Below are 20208 nucleotides of genomic sequence, written 5' to 3'. Positions count from 1 at the left end.
GTCACACAGCTGACAAGTGGCGGTGCCAGGATTTGAAACTGATGACCTCTGACTCCAAAGCCCAGGCTCTTTCCACTGAGCCACGCTGCTCAGTGCTCAATACGACTGATTGAATGTCACCTTTATTGCAAAAGTTCAGTTCCTTCTGCTTCCTCACTCCTCACTGCCCCCCACCATACAATGTCAAGTTTCACCCCCTAAAATCACGCTCTTTTGATAACTTGCCCCCTCGATTATTTCTACCTACTCTGCTGGTTGTTGAAGTCATGGTTCCAGGATAGCTTCAAGAAGGACTCCATGTCTGGCAGAATGGACTCTTACTCTCACATTTGTTGTTATATCGTTCTCTATCAAGTGCTTAGTACAGTGCTTTGCACACAGTAAGCGCTCAGTAAATACAGTTGAATGAATGAATGAATATTGGTATGGTCTGAGCCCCTTCTCCAGCCGCCTCAATAATGGGGCCAGGCTGGGAGTGAAGGTCCTAGAAGGTGACTGCTAGAATCCTCTTCAGCCTTAGAAGCAGCATGGCAAAGTGGATCGAACATGAACCCGGGAGTCAGAAGATCCTGGGTTCAATCCCGGCTCCCCCACATGTCTGCCGTGTGACCTTGGGCAAGTTACTTTACCTCTCTGGGCCTCAGTTACCTCATCTGTAAAAATGATAATGGTATTTCTTAAGCACTTACTATGTGCCAAGCACTGTTCTAAGCACTGGGATTGATACAAGGTAATCAGGTTGTCCCAGGTGGAGCTCCCAGTCTTAATTCCCATTTTACAGATGAGGTAACTGAGGCACAGAGAAGTTAAGTGGCTTGCCCAAGGTCACACAGCAGACAAATGGCCAGATTTAGAACCCATATCCTCTGACTCCCAAGACCATGCTCTTTCCACGAAGCCAAGCTGCTTCGTAGCGTGAATAGGGATTGAGACTGTGAGCCCCACATGGGACAGGAATTGCGTCCAACCTGATTTGCTTGTACCCACCCCAATGCTTAGTGCAGTGCCTGACATATAGTAAGCGCTTAAATACCACAATTATTATTATTATTATTATTATTATTGTTATTAGTTTGTGCCACCAGTTCCCTACCACAGACTAAACTATCCTGTAAACAGCTCTGCATGTGCAGTAGTTCACAGCCCCATGAACAGCATTTATACATGCATATGCTACATCTATTTATTATGAAAGTGAGCTCACCATCTTAAAAAGGATGGTTTTAATTTGATTTGTTGAATCAAGTGGATACTTTATTTTTTTTGGGGGGGTGGGGGGAAGCAGTCATGCAGGCTGAGGCCTGCAGCCCAAATTGCTGATCAGAGAGTCTTTATATGCATCGGTAATGTGCTGTGCAATATAAGCTGAAATATATTCCACAAGGGAGGAAAACGGAATAGGTTACATACGCTGTTCCTAAGTGCAATGAATATAAAACTCCATTACTCACTTTAAGCAGGTGCTTTTTATATGAGGCATTAAAGAAATATAAAACTGCTGGTGAAATGATTGGTTTGTACAGATACCACTTAGCTTCCAGAACTTGGACCAGATAAAGAAGGTAAAAATATCCCTGCATGCATTTTTTTAATGATTCAAGGATTAAAGATTAATATCCTTTTGGTGTGAGGAACTATCATTCTAGGTACTGTACTGCATGGGGAATTTGCCTGTAACTTCATAGTGAAATAGATTACTTTTTAGGGAAACAGGAGAACTTTTCAAGTTGTCCTTTGAGTACTAATTTGTGGTGCCATTCAGTAACACTTTTGGGTTAGTAGGCAAATCTTGCAGATAACTTTCAGAAATCATTATCCTTAACAATTTCATTGCACCAGTAAAATTTACATTAGCCTCATTGGCCTCACCTCTTATGTTTCTTGTGTTTCCTCCTAAAACAAAATAGCTGAAAAATGAAGTTCACCATCTTCCTCTTTATAAAAGGAAAGAAACTTCCACACTCTTTTTTTCCCTTGATGCTACAATCCCTCGAGGGCAGGTGTTTAAAACCTGAGTCATCTTTGTATTCTTTTCTCTCTTTTGCATCTTTCAGTGTAGTTCTGTGATTTTTTTTCCATGGAATTATTTTTCAGATTCCCCCCTTCCTTCAGAGCCCCATGTGCCCCTACCTCCAGCACTTCTGGTTTAATTTATCCCTCAGACAGCAATTAACAGTCTTCTTCCTCAGTTGTCATCCTGACTGGTCAACCTGTCAGTTTTGTTTTTTGAGCCCCAGTGTCTAGAGCACTGGGCTATTGGGAAAATAAAGGTATAAGGATGAGAACTACCATAAATCAATTGTATTTGAGTACTTAATCCTTGCAGAGCACTCTTCTTAGCGTTTGGGGGAGTACAGTTTAACAAAGTTGGTGGACGTATTCCTTGCCCACAATGAGCGTATAGTCTAGAGGAAGCTTTCATTAAGCAGCCTTCAATAACTGTGGTATTTAGTAAAGGCTTTAATACTGGCATTCTCCTGGATGAAATATACCAGGTTCTGGCCCACATGAGCATCTACAGTCAATAAGGTAGGTAGAGCAGATATCTTATTGCCATTTAACAGGTGAAGGAACCAAGTCACAGAGAGGTTGTGACTTCTTTAAGTTCGCATTGCAGTGCACTGGCAGAGCTAAGATGAAAATCCACATCTCCTGTTTTCCAGGCCATGCTCTTTCCATTAGGCATTCCATCTTCTCAATCTGACAGGAAAGACAGGCTCTCTAGTGGGAACAGGAGGAAAAATTCAACCAGTATTAGTAAAGAAAGATGGCTAGTTGTATAGAGTGTGAATGATCTATCTGTGATAGTTTCCCATCAGCAGTGACTGAAGACATGGTTAATGGTAGCTGAAGATTCAGCCTAAAGTGAATTCTTGGTAGTATAAGTAGAAAATTGACACTAGAAATGTCAAATAACCGTATTTGCTCACATAATTACTGTTGCTCCCAGCCTGTCCTTTCTCCTATTCCCTCACTCTACCTAAAGGACAGTGCTCACCACTAATCCCACTTCAAGGCCTTACTAATGTCATAGCTTCTTCAGAAGCCTTCCCTGACTAATCTCTTATTTCCTCACCCTCCCTTCTGTGTCATTTCTGCAGTTGGGTCTGAACCCTTTTAAGCACTTTGATATTCACCCCTCTCCAGCCCCACAATACTTATGTACATATCCTTATACTCTGCTGTTTCCCCCCTAGGTAATTAATTTTAATGTCTGTCTACCCCAACCCAGATTGTGTGCTTGTGGAGCGCAGGGACCGTGTGTAGCAGGGAAGCAGCATGGTTTAGCAGAAAGAGCCCAGGTTTGGGAGTCAGAGGACGGGTTTTCTAATCCCGGCTCCGCCACTTGTCTGCTGTGTGACCTTGGGCAATCCACTTAACTTCTCTGTGCCTCAGGTACTATCTTTAAAATGGGGATGAAGACTGTAAGCCCCACATGGGGCAACGTGATTACTGTGTATCTACCCCAGTGCTTAGAACAGTGAGTGCTTGGCACTTAGTAAGCGCTTAACAAATGCCATCATTATTATTATTATTACCAATTCTGATACATTGTACTCTCCCAAGGGCTTAGTTCAGTCCTCTGAACACAGACTCCCAGACTGAACCCCCTCCTTCCTCTCCCCCTCCCCACCCCCTGCCCTACCTCCTTCCCTTCCCCACAGCACCTGTATATATGTTTGTACAGATTTATTACTCTATTTTACTTGTACATATTTACTATTCTATTTATTTTATTTTGTTAATATGTTTTGTTTTGATGTCTGTCTCCCCCTTCTAGACTGTGAGCCCGTTGTTGGGTAGGGACTGTCTCTATATGTTGCCAACTTGTACTTCCCAAGCGCTTAGTACAGTGCTCTGCACACAGTAAGTGCCCAATAAGTACGATTGTATGAATGAATGAATGAGCACTCAATAAGTACCAGTGATTGATCGATTATTACTATGCTCAATGTTTTAAGCCAGCTCTGGGCTAAGAGCAACAGATCTTGGAACAAAAAGCCTCAGCCCTAACCCGAAAGATCATTTTCACTTAGGTGTGTGAACAGGAATGTTGGTCTTTCAGGTATACCCTTATAATCGGAGTGTGTCACCTTCACCAGCGTATTTTTAGACTGTGAGCCCACTGTTGGGTAGGGACTGTATATGTTGCCAACTTGTACTTCCCAAGCGCTTAGTACAGTGCTCTGCACACAGTAAGTGCTCAGTAAATACGATTGATGGATGATGGATTTAAAGACATTGTGCTTTTGTCCCTGGCTTCATATTCATTGAAGTGCTGGAGAAAATATATTTCCGACGATGTGGATGGATTTTCCTAGGTAGTGCTGTTGTTTTTTGTTTTTTTCTTGAAAGCACCTATGGAGTTACCTTTAAATGGCTGAGCGCCAAGGATTTTTTTTTTAAGGAGGGTTGGGCTGCCCAGCTGGATGGCCGCACATATTCTCATCACTGAAGAATCTGTTGATTAGAAGACTGTTCCGCAAACCTTCCCCCTAAGTATTTGCATGCACCATCATCTCTCATGCTTTTTCTTTGCCCAGCTGGTTGGTTGAACGGTGTTTAAGGGTAGGAGGGAGGGATGTTGATTGGTGGCAGAAGAGGTCATAGGGGAAAAAAAGAACAATTCCAGAACCTTTTCTTCTGCTGATATTCACTGATTTCCACCTAGGTAATGAGGATTTTTATAGATGATGCATTTACAAAATATATTCTCTCACTTCCTGAAGCCTAAACTTTGAAACACAACACATAGTAGAAGAACATCTGAGGTAGATAATTAAAGCATAATTAAGTTTAAATGCCTTGGTGAAGGAATATAAAAATTATTTAAATTCAACAGGCTAGTACATTTGCAGTTTTCTTTTATTAGGTGTGAAATCTAAGAATCCCCTGCCAACTCTTGAGGGTTCAATCCAGAATGTCGAATTGAAGTACTGCAGCACATCATTGGTCAAATGTGCCTCTGGGACCGTGGGATCAATAAAAATTTGTGCCAGAGCCCCAGGTATGTGCAGCTGGACCATGTAAAACTTTATTGCCTGTATAGGAGAATTGGCCTTGCTTTTTACAAGGAGCGTTACTGAAATAAGAATTTACTCATTGTTCCTAGGAATCAGAAGGTTTTTCAAATTCAATTTCTTCTCTTTAATATTTTAATTGTACCAGAATGATGTGTCATTATGTTGAAGTTTCTGGTTTAAAAAAAAAGTACTTTAATTGACTAGGGTGCAAAGGAAACGGTCAGTGCCAAGATTTTTTCAGGCATACAGTAAGCACTCAATAAATACCATTGATTGATTGATTGATGTGTTGTATGGAGGAACAGAATTAAAAGACAGCCCTGTTCCAAACCACACTTGAAGTTTACTGAAAATTGATATGAAATTTTTTTTCCATCTCTGAGTATGTGTAAGCCGTATGGCTCCCATAAGATATGTTTTTGACCAACCTGGTGCCAAAAGAACCCTTTCGCATTATAGGAAATAAATGGAGAGTTTGAGGATATAGATTTGTCCCTTGCCATTCAAGCTGTGACCTGCTCTGATACCAGTGTTGACAAGGAAGAAGCGATTATCTTACTACCATCAGGAGCACAGGCTTGGGAGGCAGAGGTCATGGGTTCGAATCCCCACTCCGTCAAGTGTCAGCTGTGTGACTTTGGGCAAGTCACTTAACTTCTCTGTGCCTCAGTGACCTCATCTGTAAAACGGGGACTAAGACTGTGAACCCCACATGGGGCAACCTGATCACCTTATATCCTCCCCAGTGCTTAGAACAGTGCTTTGCACATAGTAAGCGCTTAACAAATGCCATCATTATTATTATTATTATTATTTTCAGGCTATGCGCTTGATTTAGTTTTACATAAGTGATGAGCGTTTGTTCTGTGGAAGCCACACACTGTCCGGTAACACTTGTTGGTAAAGGAACCATTTTCCTGACCAAATGGAAATTTTGACCTCTTTCTCTCTTGCTCTCTTGTGAATTTGTTGTCCTCCAACACTTGAACCCATGTACAGTTACTCCTAAAATGCTTCACTTAGGCTCTGAGAGATTGTTAGGTACTTTGGGATGATCATTTCCCCTTCCAGAACATTAAAAGCAGTGTGGCCTTTTAAATAAAGCATGGGCCTGAGAGAAGGATCTGGGTTCTAATCCAGGCTCTGCCATTTGTCTGTTATGTGACCTTGGGCAAGTCACTTAACTTCTCTGGGCCTCAGTTACCTCATCTGTAAAATTGGAATTAAGACTGTGAGCCCTGGGTGGGACATGGACTGTGTCCAACCTGATTAACTTATATCCACATCAATGCCTAATATAATGCCGAACACACAGTAAGTGTTTAGCAAATGTCATAATGCAAACCAAACAAAAAAAATAAAATAAAAAATGGGGGCAGTTAGGTACACTGCTGCCTCTGATGGGTGTACACTACTGCAGTGTGCTTTAAGAGTCTCAAGTAATGTGGAAATTATTGCCTCTCCCAAAGTGCTTACCTTATTATCAGAGAATGCCAGTCGGCACTTAAAGAATCGAGTTTAGAGTAGTTAAATGTTGTTAATTGTGGCAATCAATCAATCGTATTTATTGAGCGCTTACTGTGTGCAGAGCACTGTACTAAGCGCTTATGCAACATTTATGCAAATGTTGCAACATTTATTTTTGGTATGTTTCAGGGAAGGAAACCAAAGTACAAATTTTGGTTTTGAATCATTTTAGCTGACTTGAGCACTATTTAGTTAATCATAAAATCAGTGAATTTGGATTTTACAAAATTGGTACCTTTACAATTCAGTAACTAAACATTGTTCTAAACTAAACTAAACATTGTTCTAAAATTGCTACTCTGTTTAATGAACTTTTAAAAAGTATGTTATGCATTAAACATTTGGGGATTAAAAGTGAACTTGCCTTGGGGTAAGAAAAAATCCACTGCAAAACAAAATGTTAACTTTCTGACATGTTTTGTGTAGGTGATGGTGGAAAAGAGAAGCTGATTCCCATAATTCAGGGTTCTTCAGACACCAGAGATCTTCACAGCAGCAAGTGGCTCAATGAAAGTAGAAAGCCAGAATCTCTCTTAGCTCCAGATTTGATAGCCTTTACAGTCCAAGTTCCTGGTTGTGTGGATTACTGTCATAATTCTGGTAAGTGCTGAGCTCCAAGATTGCTTTTGGTTGTCTTTTAATATTCAGCATGATGTACATAAAGTTTTTTTTTTAATTGGTACTCTTTAAGCATATATTATGCACCAGGCACTGTAGTACGTGCTATTGAAGGTGCAAGATAATCAGGTTAGGCAAAGTCATTGTCCCGCATGGGGTTTACAGTCTTTATCCCCATTTTACGAATGAGGTATTTGAAGTACAGAAAAGTTTAGTGACTTGCCCAAGGTCACACAACTGACAAGTGGTAAAGCTGGGATTATTACTTAAGTCCTCCGACTCCCATGCTCTTTTCACTATGTCATGCTGCTTCTTTGGTTAAAATGGCAAATGTCAAGCCCTGTCTTTGACATTATGATACTCTCTGAGCAGTCTTTTTAATATCATCTGTAACCGTTAATTACTCCTCCAAACCCTATCCACCTGATGAATTATCGTAATAATAATAATGAAGGTATTAAGCGCTTACTATGTGCCGGGCACTGTACTAAGCACTGGGGTAGATACAAGCAAATCAGGTTGGACACAGTCCCTGTCCCATGTGGGGCTCACAGTCTCAATCCCCATTGTACAGATGACGGAACTGAGGTTCAGAGAAGTGAAGTGACTTGCCTAAGGTCACCCAGCAGACCAGTGGCGGAGCTGGGATTAGAACCCATGACCTTCTGACTCCCATGCTCTAGGCCCATGCTCTAGCCACTGTGCCGTGCTGCTTTTCCAGTCATAAGAAATCCACCTTCTTTTAGGTATTTTATATGTATTTTCTACCCGCTGACCCTAAGCAGGTTTTCATCTTTATAGCGTGTCACATCTAGTATGGTGAGAGTTGGTTTAAAATGGCTGACCTAATGAGTAAACATGCTGGGCTTACCCACATAATTGGCCTGCTATTTTGCCTAATTTTATGTACAGTTGAAACAGGGGTGCAGTTATTACATGGGTCTTATAAGAACTGAGTCTAGCAATAAGTGGTAGGGGAAGACCAAAAATAGGAAGAAAGGAGGGGAAAGTAGTAGGGCACTTGAAACTACAGCTTTTACTTCTATTGCATACTCCCCAGGCCTGCCTACAATTGCTGCTCAATAAATTAACAGCCACCCTTCTCCCTTGCCCTGTTCCGCACACTCCAGTTCCTCCTTCTGGGGCCTATGGTTGTCTCAGTGAATTAATTCCCTCCACCTGCCCTGTGGTTGTCAACCTTCTGGTCGTCCTCACAAGGGCTATCCCAGTTTAAACTGTCTGGTATAAAAAATAATTTCTTATTGTCTCCTCAAAAATCAAGGTGGGGCAATTATGTGAAGGTTATTATGTGAGTGAATATGGTTATGTGACATTTCCAGTGTCAGTTTTCTACCTCTGCTATTGAGAACTCACTTGAGACTGAGTCTTCGACCCCTGTTAGTCACCTGTCATCCCTAGGTAAGAGATTGATGTCGACAGTCTCGGTTGTTCACGTGGCTGCAAACAAAAGTGGTATTAATGTAATGATTGTGTAATGTATATGTCTGCTGTACCTCAGTGCTGAAAGAATTAATTCATTTTCGGCTTTGTTACTTTTATATAGAGAATTATGTGAACTTTACATCTGAGCACTTAATGACTTGAACCAAAATGTGTTTTCAGGAGTGCTTGAATTTCAAAGCGTACCGTGTTCTTGTCTAAAGAACCAAGTGTGGGAGGTCTATAACTTTCCCAAACTGCACATAATAGTCACCCATGCTCATGCTTACAAGGCTTATGGCATCATTTTACAGTACTCATAAGCATTATTTTTTAAAAGAAGCATTAGGATAATTACCCTAGTCTCTTTACTCAACTTTAAGATCGAAACTAGGGATGAGGGAGATGGTATCTATTAAGAGTCTTTCCTCTTAATCTAGTAGAATTTTAGATTATTCACCGATCGGAAGTGACATGTTCACTTCCTTTGCCGTGAGCTTGGAGAAGTCCGTTGAAATAAGGCAGCAATAAAGACGCTCTTATGAAAGGAACTCGAACCTGAGTTGAGGAACCGAGGTGAGCGGTGAAGAAAAGTCCAAATATAAAACGAGAGAAATCGGAGTTGGCTTAGTTCTTACCAAACAGGAAGCTCTCCAACAGATGAGGTCCTCAGGGAATTTTTTTTCTGAGGGTTTACAGAAGCAAGTATGGATTGTTTAATTTGAGTGATAGGTAGTCGAAAACACAATGCCAGTTGGTGAACTGAGTAACTGTAGAACTCGGGCTGAGTGTTTTTCGAGTAGGTGGGTGATAGGCTTAACAGACTCTGTGGGGAATGGTGCCATGGGGGATGGGAGAGAGCAGCTGGGGTTTATAAATGATTACGAATGAGGGGAAAACCGAGTAAAAGCCAGGACCCAGTAAAATTTATGTATAGAAGAAAAACAGCAGGTGAATTCTGGTGGGAGTTCAGTTGGGAAGAAATAGTAAAGTGCTTACGTCGTGGCAGGGTATAAAAATAAAGACAGAAGGCATCTCTGGAAACGAGTACCATCAAGTGTGCCTTGGCACAACCAAAAACTGAGCCCTGTTTTCCCAAGGGACGCTGGGGTGCTTTGGACAGGATTTTGGATTCTAAAGAACAGGGGTGAAGAAAGAGATATCTCTGTCCCTCCTCCCCTCACAGGGACATGTGTATCGCCCTCTTCCATACCACATTACGTCTGTAATAGGTCCGGAATTGGGTCGAGGACTTTCTGGTAGGTTACGATCAATCAACCGAATTTATTGAGCGCTAACTGTGTGCAGAGAGCACTGTACTGAGGGCTTGGAAGAGTACAATATGACAGAATTTGTAGACCCGTTCCCCTTCCACCACGGTCTAAGGCCGTAAATCCTCTTCCAGGCACACTTTTGGGTGCTTTTAAGCTCCCCCAGGTGGATGTTCCTTTGACCTGCTAGGCATTAGGTGACACAGTGTTGAAGCTTTTAGTACACTTGGTTGTAATAATAATAATAATAATAATGGCATTTGTTAAGCACTTACTACGTGCAAAGCACTGTTCTAAACGCTGGGGAGGTTACAAGGTGACCAGGTTGTCCCACGGGGGGCTCACAGTCTTCATCCCCATTTTACAGATGAGGGAACTGGCACAGAGAAGTTGTGACTTGCCCAAAGTCACACAGCTGACAATTGGCAGAGCTGGGATTTGAACCCATGCCTTCTGACTCCCAAGCCCGTGCTCTTTCCACTGAGCCACGCTGCTTCTCTAAGTGCATCTAAGTGTAGTAAGTGCTTCGCAAATACCATCATTATTATTACAGTGCTCCGCACCCAGAAAGCACGTGATAATAGTAAACAAGATTGATTTTTGAAAAGCAGGGCAAAGTAAGTGCAGTTTTGGAAAGGTCTGAGTTTCGAGAACCTTTGAATTTCGAAAGCATCTTGAGAAGCAGCGAGGCAAAAGTCGTTGGCACAAAAATAAGTTTCTTATTATCATTCTAGGTTCTGAAACAGATTCCAAACTATAATGCGTAAGTCAGTGGGAAAATGTGCATCACGATGCACCTGTATAGCCGTATAACCCAGGGTCACACAGCAGACAAGTGGCGGAGCTGGGATTAGAAACCAGGTCCTTCTGACTCCCAAGCCTGTGCTCTATCCACTAGGCCATGCTGCTTGTTGGTCAGGGGAAGCAGCGTGGCTCAGTGGAAAGAGCGAGGTCATGGGTTCAAATCCCGGCTCCACCACTTGTCAGCTGTGTGACCTTGGGCAAGCCACTTAACTTCTGTGCCTCAGTTATCTCATCTGTAAAATGGGGATTAAGACTGTGAGCCCCAAGTGGGACAACCTGATCACCTTGTAGCCCTTAGAACAGTGCTTTGCACATAATAAGCGCTTAACAAATGCCACCATTATTATTATTAACGGAAGCCACAGTGCTGGAAGACAGATTATTTCCCTGTAGCACTGATCCACACCTCCTTCTGCTGCATCCTTCTTCTCCTTAAACAGCCTCATTTCTTGTCTAACCTCTCCCCCGCCTCCACAGCTTGGTGCTATGAGCCAGTGTGTGTAGGTGTCTCAGGCCTTGTGCTGTTGTAGAAATGTCGTAAGCAATAACTCTGCACAGACTGGTTTTTGGATCCCAGATTAAGTCCTTACCCAACAGCCACTCAAAAATATAAGACCTGGATTGGTTTAAATTCAGCTTTACTCAAATACTGCTTGCACAGCAAATAGGAACAAAACTTCAAAGTGGACAAATGATGTAATGATGATGATTTGGTAAGTGCTTACTATATGCCAAGCACTGTTCTAAGCACTGGGGTAGATACAAGGTCATCAGGTCGTCCCACGTGGGGCTCACAGTCTTAATCCTCATTTTACAGATGAGGTAACTGAGGCACAGAGAAGTTAAGTGACTTGCCCAAAGCCACACAGCTGATAAGTGGCGGACCGGGATTAGAACCCACGACCTCTGACTCCAAAACCCTGGCTCTTTCCACTAAGCCATGTTGCTTCTCTGGGCAATGGTAAATGTAATGTTAATGAAAGTTATTACTGTGTTTAAGTGCTTGCGATATGCCAGTCAACAAGTTCATTGAGGACCTACTGTGTACAGAGCACTTTATTAAGCATTTGGCATTAACTTTTATGTTGTGCTAAACCTAAAATGAATAGCTAATGCAAAGTAGGACACCCAGAATATTAGATAACTGACTTTTTCTTGCTCTTTTTCAGTTCTTCGTTTCGTTTTACTTTCTCTATGAGACCAAAAGATCAGTTTAACTTCTCTGCATATATTCTTGAAAAAGATCTTATTGGGAATCACTCATATCTTCTCAGTATTTACCCTGCATAGAGCCCTGAGTAAGCCTTGGGAGGGTAAAATAGAGGTAGTAGGCCTTATCCTTGCCCTCAGGGAATTGACAGTCTAATGGAGGAGCAGATACTAAAATAAATTACAGGAAGGAGAAGCAGAAGAGTATAAAATATGAACCTAAGTGAAATGAGGCTAATGTAACTAGCCAAGGTCATAGGGGACACAGAAGTCCTGAAGTGGCAGTTGTGGGTTGTAGATATGAGAGATCAGTTATGGAATCTCCTAGGGGAGATATAATTTCAGAAGGGGCTAGACTCATAAACTCTCCCTCTAGACTGTATACTTGCTGTGGTCAGGGAATGTGTCTGTTATTTGTGATAGTGTATTCCCCCAAGTGTTTAGAACAGTGCTCTGCACACAAGAAGCACTCAATAAATATAGTTAACTGACTGACTCGAAGAGGTGAAGTGCAGTGGCTTGCCTGATGTGAAGAGGGGTAGAGAGAGGGCGGGAATAAGTGATTGGGAATGTGAGAGGTGGGTATGAAATACTAGGAGTAGTATGTCGGCATGAATAAAGAAGTGGGCAAGCTGGGTTGTAGTGGGATAGGAGAGAGGTTAAGTGGTGGGGTGAGACTTGATTGCCTTAAGTAATTTGTACATAGTCACATCATTTGATCATGTGAATATTGTTTCTAATTTCTTAAAATAAATTCATAGCACTGGAAGCATTTCTGAACGCACAAAAATAAACGCCCATTCCGTAATTTCCGATTGGAAGCTCTACAGGTGTATAGTGACATACAACTTCTCATTGGCTGACACGTTGTAGATTGAGATCTGTTTCAAAACCTGGAATGATAATATGAAATTTATTTTTGTGCCGCATACTGGTAAATTGAGCATCACTGCACTACTGATGAGTGTTTTAAAGTATTTTAAAGTATACCAATCACAACATTAACTCAGTGAAGTGCAGTAGAAATTCGGGTTCTTTAGGAGGAGGCTGTTTTAGCCAGGTCACGAGGTGGTTCTGGTCGGAATTTACCCCACCCCTCCAAGATAGTCTGGAATATTCTGGGAGGGACTGAGTGTTTGCCAGTAAGGCGGAAACCTCTCTCCCAACCCACCTCACTCCCCACCAACAGATTGATGGGGAGCTGAGCTTTCCATGGACTAAACATAAGCTTAGTTCTTGTTGGAAGTTGACAGAGAATGGAGCAGTAGCGCTGACTCCTGCCCTCAGAGGCCCAGTGTTAAAAATTGCATGTGGCAATTCTTCCTCCGAGCTGCATCGTAGAGAAAGTGGAAGATGAGTGGGATTACTCTAGTTGTGAGCATAATTTCTCGATGATTTCAACCTGAGCCCAGTTTCTTAAGGTTCTCCAAGCAGCCCAGGATGGCACTGGGGTGGTTGAGTTATCAGACTAATTTCGAGGTGGGTGGCCTGGTAAGCAGTCTTAAAAATCTTTAGGAGCTGTAAATAGCCACCTCGCACACCTCTCCTTCAGCATTCTGTGGTGGGAGTCCTTTCTTCGTGCTATTAATTAAATACCGATTGTTTACCTTGCCTGTTTGGAGGTGTATTTTTAGCCTGGTCTCTGGGGCCTGCCTATACAGCCTTGTTGGTTGCTAGTGGGGATTCTTGATTCATTATTGAATTTAGGGTGGTCTGTAAATTTAGTCCTAGTTTGGTGTCCAGCAAAGTAGCCCCAAATTCAGTGCAGAGATGTGGAAACTCGCTTGGATTCTAACAAGGCTGCAAAAGTTGATCTGTCAACTGTGGTAGTGATTTTTCAACTTTAGTGGACAATTTGTCCAATTTAAGATGAGAAACAGCCTTCTTCTCTTCATAAAGTACCGTGCAGCTGGCCAAGTCCGTCCAAACACCTCTTCATATCGTTGAACTCTACTCTCCATCAGGGGGGTCCTCTTCAGTCATTAATTAATTCACTTTCTTACAACATTAATGTAAAACTCAAATGTAATAGGAAAAGACCTCTTAATTACAAAACCTTAGCTGGGGTGGAAGAGACCATAATTTCTTGATTAATCTTGGCACCTTGCCGTGATACACTGAATTGTTGAGGTGTCAGACAGTAGTAGCTGTATTCCTGGGTTTGTGCTTCAGGGAGTGGCTGAAACCAGGTGAGCTCGTTGTGGGCAGGACTTGTCACTGTTTATTTTTGTATTATAGTTTCCCAAGCATTTAGTACAGTGCTCTGCATACAGTAAGTGCTTAATAAATACGATTGAATGAATGAATGAAGAAGTATCAAACAATGCTGGCTGTATATGACTTTTATGTGTCAGCTGGTGATTGTAACCTGGGGTATTTTTTTATTTTACCTTGCCTGGTACCCTTGGTGCAGTGTGGTCCAGTGGTCAGAGCAAAGGCCTGGGAATCAGAAGAACCGGAGCTCTAATCCTCTCTCCACCCTTTGTCTGCTGTGTGACCTTGGACAAATCACTTCACTTCCCTGTGCCTCAGTTACCTCATCTGTAAAATGGGGATTAAAAAGTGTGAACCCATGATGTAGTGGATAGAGCAAGGGCCTGGGCGCCAGAAGGTCATGGGTTCTAATCCCAGCTCTGCCGCTTGTCTGCTGTATGACCTTGGGCAAGTCACTTGACTTCTCTGGGCCTCAGTTCCCTCATCTGTAAAATGGGAGTTGAGACTGTGAGCCCCACGTGGGACAGGGACTGTGTCCAACCCATTCTGCTTGTATCCACGCCAGTGCTTAGTACAGTGTCTGGCACCTAGTAAGTGCTTAACAAATACCCAATTATTATTATTATGTGGGGCATAGACTGGGTCCAGTTTGATTAGTTTGTCTCTATCCCAGCACTTAATAACAACTCTGTTTGCACGTAATAAGGGCTTAACAAATACCATTAGAAAAAAATCATGGAACTAGGAAAGAACACCAAGTGGAATTACTCGGTGATATCTGTACATCATCTGAACCTTTCCAGTGTGTTCTTCAGTTAATACCGCTGAAAATTTTCAGGTCCACTTGTACTAAATTTCCATGGCAAATAAGAAGTCTTGCTACAAATTAGAAGACTGTACCACCTCAGTTCTTTCTTCGACTGTGAGCCCCATATGGGACAGGGACTGTGTCCAACCTGTTTAACTTCTATGGAGAAGCAGTGTGGCCTAGTGGATAGAGCACGGGAGGCATTGGGACCTGGGTTCTAATCCCCACTCCACCTGATGTCCAACCTGATTACCTTGTATCTAGTCCAGGGCTTAGAAAAGTGCCTGGCACATAGTAAGTGCTTAACAAATACCATAAAATAAATATAAAAGCAACCATATATCTACCCCAGCATTTAGAATAATGTGTGGCAGAATTAGTGCTTAAAAAAGTGGCATTATTACTGTTTCTTTAACATTTTCTCTTTTGCTATTTAATAGAAATAGATGCTCTTCAACACCTGTAACAGTATCCCTTTAAATACTTGAGTCTTCTTTCAACCTTTTCTTCTCCCAACTACTCGGCCACAGTTCCTTTAATCTTCTCTCTCTTTGCCAGTTTTTATTAATTCTTTTTGTTTTTGTTGCTTTCCTATGCTCACAGTCTTAATCCCCTTTTTACAGATGAGGTAACTGAGGCCCAGAGAAGTGAAGTGATTTGCCCAAGGTCACACAGCAAGTACATGGAGGAGCCGGGATCAGAACCCAGGTCCTTCTGGTGCCCAGGCCTATGCTCTATCCACTAGGCCATGCTACTTCTCTCAGCTTCTCTCTGGTTTTGTTATAATATGACAGTTGATTCATTACTGACTACCAAACACTGGGGTAGATATAAGGTTATCAGATTTGACACAGTCCTTGTTCCTCATGGAGCTCTCAATGTAATTCATCCCTATTTTGCAGTTGAGAAACTGAGGCCCTAAGAAATAAAGTGACTTACCCACTTTACACAGTTTACACACTTTACACAGTTTACACAGCAGGCCAGTGGCAGAAGGGGGTGGTAGAATCCTAGTCCTTTCCCTCCCATTTCTGCACTCCTCCTGCTAATAGTAGCAGTAATAGTATTTATTAAGCACTTACAGTGTATTATGTTCAGGGAAAGAATACCTACGTGGGAATTCAACAGTGTCTCTGGTCTTCAAGGGGCTCATCGTACAGTTTGACATTAAGCTGTGGGAACTAAATAATGAAAGTCAGTATACAAGAAACTGAAAGACTAGGTAAATTTAAAGAGACTGTGATCAGTAATTACTCTAGTGAGAGAAAACGTAATCCTAAGTATCGTTTTAGCCATCAGTTTTGTTTCCCACCAAACCTTGAATAGTGCTACTAGAAGGCAAGATTGATCAATCATTGTACAGATTTATTACTCTATTTTACTTGTACATTTTACCATTCTATTGATTTTGTTAATGATGTGCATTTAGCTTTAATTCTTTTTGTTCTGACGACTTGACACTTGTCCACATGCTTCGTTTTGTTGTCTGTCTCCCCCTTCTAGACTGCGAGCCCGTTGTTGGGTAGGGTCCGTCTCTATGTGTTGCCCACTTGTACTTCCCAAGTGCTTAGTACAGTGCTCTACACACAGTAAGCGCTCAATAAATACGATTGAATGAATGAATCAGTCATATATTTTGCATGCTTACTGTGTGCAGAGCAATGTACTAAGTGCTTGGGAGAGTACAGTACAACAGGTCGATAGACATGTTCCCGGCCCACAATGAGCTTGCCAACCTAGAGGGAGTGATTATTCTAAAACTCTTAAACTAATGCTTGTGCACGTGGAGCTTGTCACCACAGTCCGAGTTGTCAAGGGGGTGACTTGGGCATTCTCCGGAGCCGCCACAGGAAGCAGTCCCCTCTGCTTCCTTCCTTATTAATTTTCAATTGCAACTTGCCAGTTTCAAAACAATTATCTGGCAAAGGTAGCAATATCTAGCTCTTCCTTGGTTTTCTTTCCTCGTGATTTCGAGTTCTAGCTGTATTTTTGAGGAGGGAGGCAAGCAGGAATGGACAAACGATGTCTGTCCTGGCAGAAGACATGACTGCTCTCGCGCTCCTATTCTCTTGTGCCCAGTATATACCCAACTGCAGAATTCAATACATCTTAGCCCTGCAGCCATCTCCCAAAATACATAGCATCTTTGTGTTGGGGTTGGGGTGGGGGGGGTGCTCGTCTTCCCCCCACCCTTCCCACACCACCACCTTTGCCCCACATCAATAAATGCATTTTATGGGTTATTCATTTTTAGGTTTTACTCTTGTTGTCCTATTGTTTCTGGGGTTTAATTGCTGTTTGTAAATCTTTTATATACTTACCCACATTCCTGTTGTTGATTTTTAGATTATAAGTTTCAAGAAAGGTCATTTGTGTATTTTACTTTGTACTGTGGCCTACACCACATTCAAAAATATTAGAGGGAAACACATTGATACTTATGATTTAGGTGAAAGTGAAATTTCATTTCGGTCTGCTTCCCAACCAAGGGAGTGCCGTCTTACCTCCTTCCCTTCCCCACAGCACCTGTATATAGGTATATATGTTTGTATGTATTTATTACTCTATTTATTTTACTTGTACATATCTATTCTATTTATTTTATTTTGTTAATATGTTTGGTTTTGTTCTCTGTCTCCCCTTTCTAGACTGTGAGCCCACTGTTGGGTAGGGACCGTCTCTATATGTTGCCAACTTGTACTTCCCAAGCGCTTAGTCCAGTGCTCTGCACACAGTAAGCGCTCAATAAATACGATTGATTGATTTTCTTTCCTTAGCACTTAGGTGCTTAAATTCCCTTCAGTCTTTTCATCTGAATTTTTTTTGATTCCTATAATTCTTTCATTCATTCAATCGTATTGAGCACTTACTGTGTGCAGAGCACTGTACTAAGCACTTGGGAAGTACAAGTGGGCAACACATAGAGACAGACCCTACCCAACAACGGGCTCGCAGTCTAGAAGGGGGAGACAGACAACAAAGCAAAGCATGTGGACAAATGTCGAGTCGTCAGAACAAAAAGAATTAAAGCTAGATGCACATCATTAACAAAATAAATAGAATAGTAAATATGTACAAGTAAAATGAATAAGAGTAATAAATCTGTACAAACATATATACAGGTGCTGTGGGGAGGGGAAGGAGGTAGGGTGGGGGGGATGGGAAGGAGGAGAGGAAAAAGGGGGTTTAGTCTGAAAGTTGTTTTTATGTCTACTGTTATTCTCATTACCCTGTATGCATTAATTGACCAATCAATAAACTGTATTTGAGTGCTTACTCTGAGTAGAGCACTTTTCTAAGCACTTGGGAGAGTACAGGGTAACAGTGTTGGTAGACACATTTCCTGACGACGAGGATCTTACAGTCTAGAAGGGGGAGTCAGACATTAATATAAATAAATTTCAGATATGTAAATAAGTGCTGTGGGGCTGAGGGTGGGGTGAATATCATGTGCTTATAGGGTACCGATCTAAGTTATCTTGTAACTACCCCAGCATTGAGTACAGTGCTTGGCACATAGCAAGTGCTTAAACACCATTAAAAAAGATAGACAAGATGGAGGTACAGTGAGGAGACTGGTGTTACAAGAGCAAAGTGTGTAGTCTGGTTGAGAAGCAGTGTGGCCTAATGGATAGAGCATGGGCTTGGGAGTCAGAAGGACCTGGGTTCTAATCTCAGCTCTGCTGTGTGACCTTGGGCAAGTAACTTCACTTCTGTGGGCCTCAGTTATCTCATCTGTAAAATGGGGATAAAGTGTGTGAACCCTGTGTGGGACACGGACTGCATACAACCTGAATACTTTGTGTTTTTCCCAGCACTTAGAATAGTGCCTGGCACAGAGTAAGCACTTAACGAATACCATAAAAAAAAAAATCTAAGGTAAGGTAGGAGGGGGTGAGCTGATTGAGTGATTTAAGGCAGATGGTAAAGAGTTTCTGTTTGGGGAGGTGGATGGCTGATCAACTGGAGGTTCTTGAAGAGTGGAGAAATGTGGACTGACCTTTGTTTTAGAAAAATGATCTGGCAGCAGAGTGAAGTTTGGATTTGTTGTGGGAGAGACAGGAGACTGCGAGGTCAGCAAGGAGGCAGATAATATCATGGCAGGGTTTAAGTGCTTGCATCAATATAGTAGCAGTTTGGATGGTGAGCCAAGGGTGGATTTTTGTAACTTTTATAGAGGTAGAACCAACTGGATTTCGAGACAGATTGAATATGTCGGTTGAACAAAAGGTGACTCAAATAATGCCAAATTTTTAACTTGTTAGGGAGGATAGTGCTGCTGTCTGTAGTGATGGAAAAGACAGGGGAAGATAAGTTCTGTTTTGGACATGTTATGTTTGGGGTATTGGCGGGGGCATCCAATTAGAGATGCCCTCAAAGCAAGAGGAAGTGCGAGACTGCAGAAAGGTGATAAGTTAGGGCTGGAGTGTGATTTGGGGCATAGAGATGGTGGTTGAAACCATGGGAGTGAATGAGTTCTCTAAGGGAGTGAAGGTGAGGAGTTCAGTTTTGGACATACTGAGTTCGAGGTGTCGGGGGACATCCAAGTACAGAAATTCAAAATATGGGGATAGGTCATTACTGCCACAACACAGGATCATAAAGCTTCATCCGACATTACGTCCAATGACTACAGGGAGTTCAGTTCCCTTCCCACACTCTCCTCCCCTTGCGCCAGTCAGTTCCAATTCTGCCTGGTTGTAAGCAGTTTCCTTCCTCCTTCAGATAACTAACTCCTTCATATGCCTCCCCTGGCTCCTCTCCTTTGAGGGGAAAAAAAAGTGATGACTGGCCTTACTCAAGGCTTGCTGATAAACTTACTTCGTTCTTGGGGTCTGCCGGTCTGTGTGTAGAGTAAAAGCTTGGGAGAGACAATGCACTAGTGTCAGTAGACATATTCCCTGCCCACAAGGAAAGATTGGGAATACTGGAAACAAGAAGATAGGGAAGGGAAGAAGAGGAAGAAAGTGAAGAGGAGTTGACTGTATTTCCCCCTGTCTATAACTGTAAGCTCGTTATGGGCAGGGAATGTGTCTGTTTATTGTTGTAGTGTACTCTCCCAAGCGCTTAGTTCAGTGCTCAATAACTATGATTCATTCAGTCGCTTACTGTGAAAGAATGAATGCAGTCACATTAGGTATTTCTGGATGGAGATGAGGCATGGTTAATCCCTGCAGCCTTGTTGGGAGAGAAAGGAGTGTGGGTATCTTGATGACTGCCCTGGGGATTGGAGGTTCAGGGGATCTGGGGAGACCACGCAATGCTGAGCAGGGATTCAATCATTCATTCATTC

At 42.2% G+C, this 20208-nt stretch overlaps 1 protein-coding gene across 2 annotated transcripts in view; it reads left to right on the top strand.

Moving 5' to 3' along the window:
- VPS13B (vacuolar protein sorting 13 homolog B) overlaps nucleotides 1-20208 on the top strand; it is a 1018523-nt gene that overhangs the window by 263863 nt on the left and 734452 nt on the right. For both annotated transcript variants that reach the window (XM_038744561.1, XM_038744562.1), the window contains exons 17-18: nucleotides 4874-5008; nucleotides 6978-7151. In XM_038744561.1, the coding sequence (XP_038600489.1) occupies nucleotides 4874-5008; nucleotides 6978-7151 (309 nt within the window). The remainder of the gene's footprint in view (nucleotides 1-4873; nucleotides 5009-6977; nucleotides 7152-20208) is intronic.

The sequence above is a fragment of the Tachyglossus aculeatus genome, chromosome 4, assembly GCF_015852505.1.
Source record: "Tachyglossus aculeatus isolate mTacAcu1 chromosome 4, mTacAcu1.pri, whole genome shotgun sequence".
Taxonomy (NCBI): Eukaryota; Metazoa; Chordata; class Mammalia; order Monotremata; family Tachyglossidae; genus Tachyglossus; species Tachyglossus aculeatus.
This window is presented reverse-complemented; position numbering and strand designations above follow the sequence as displayed.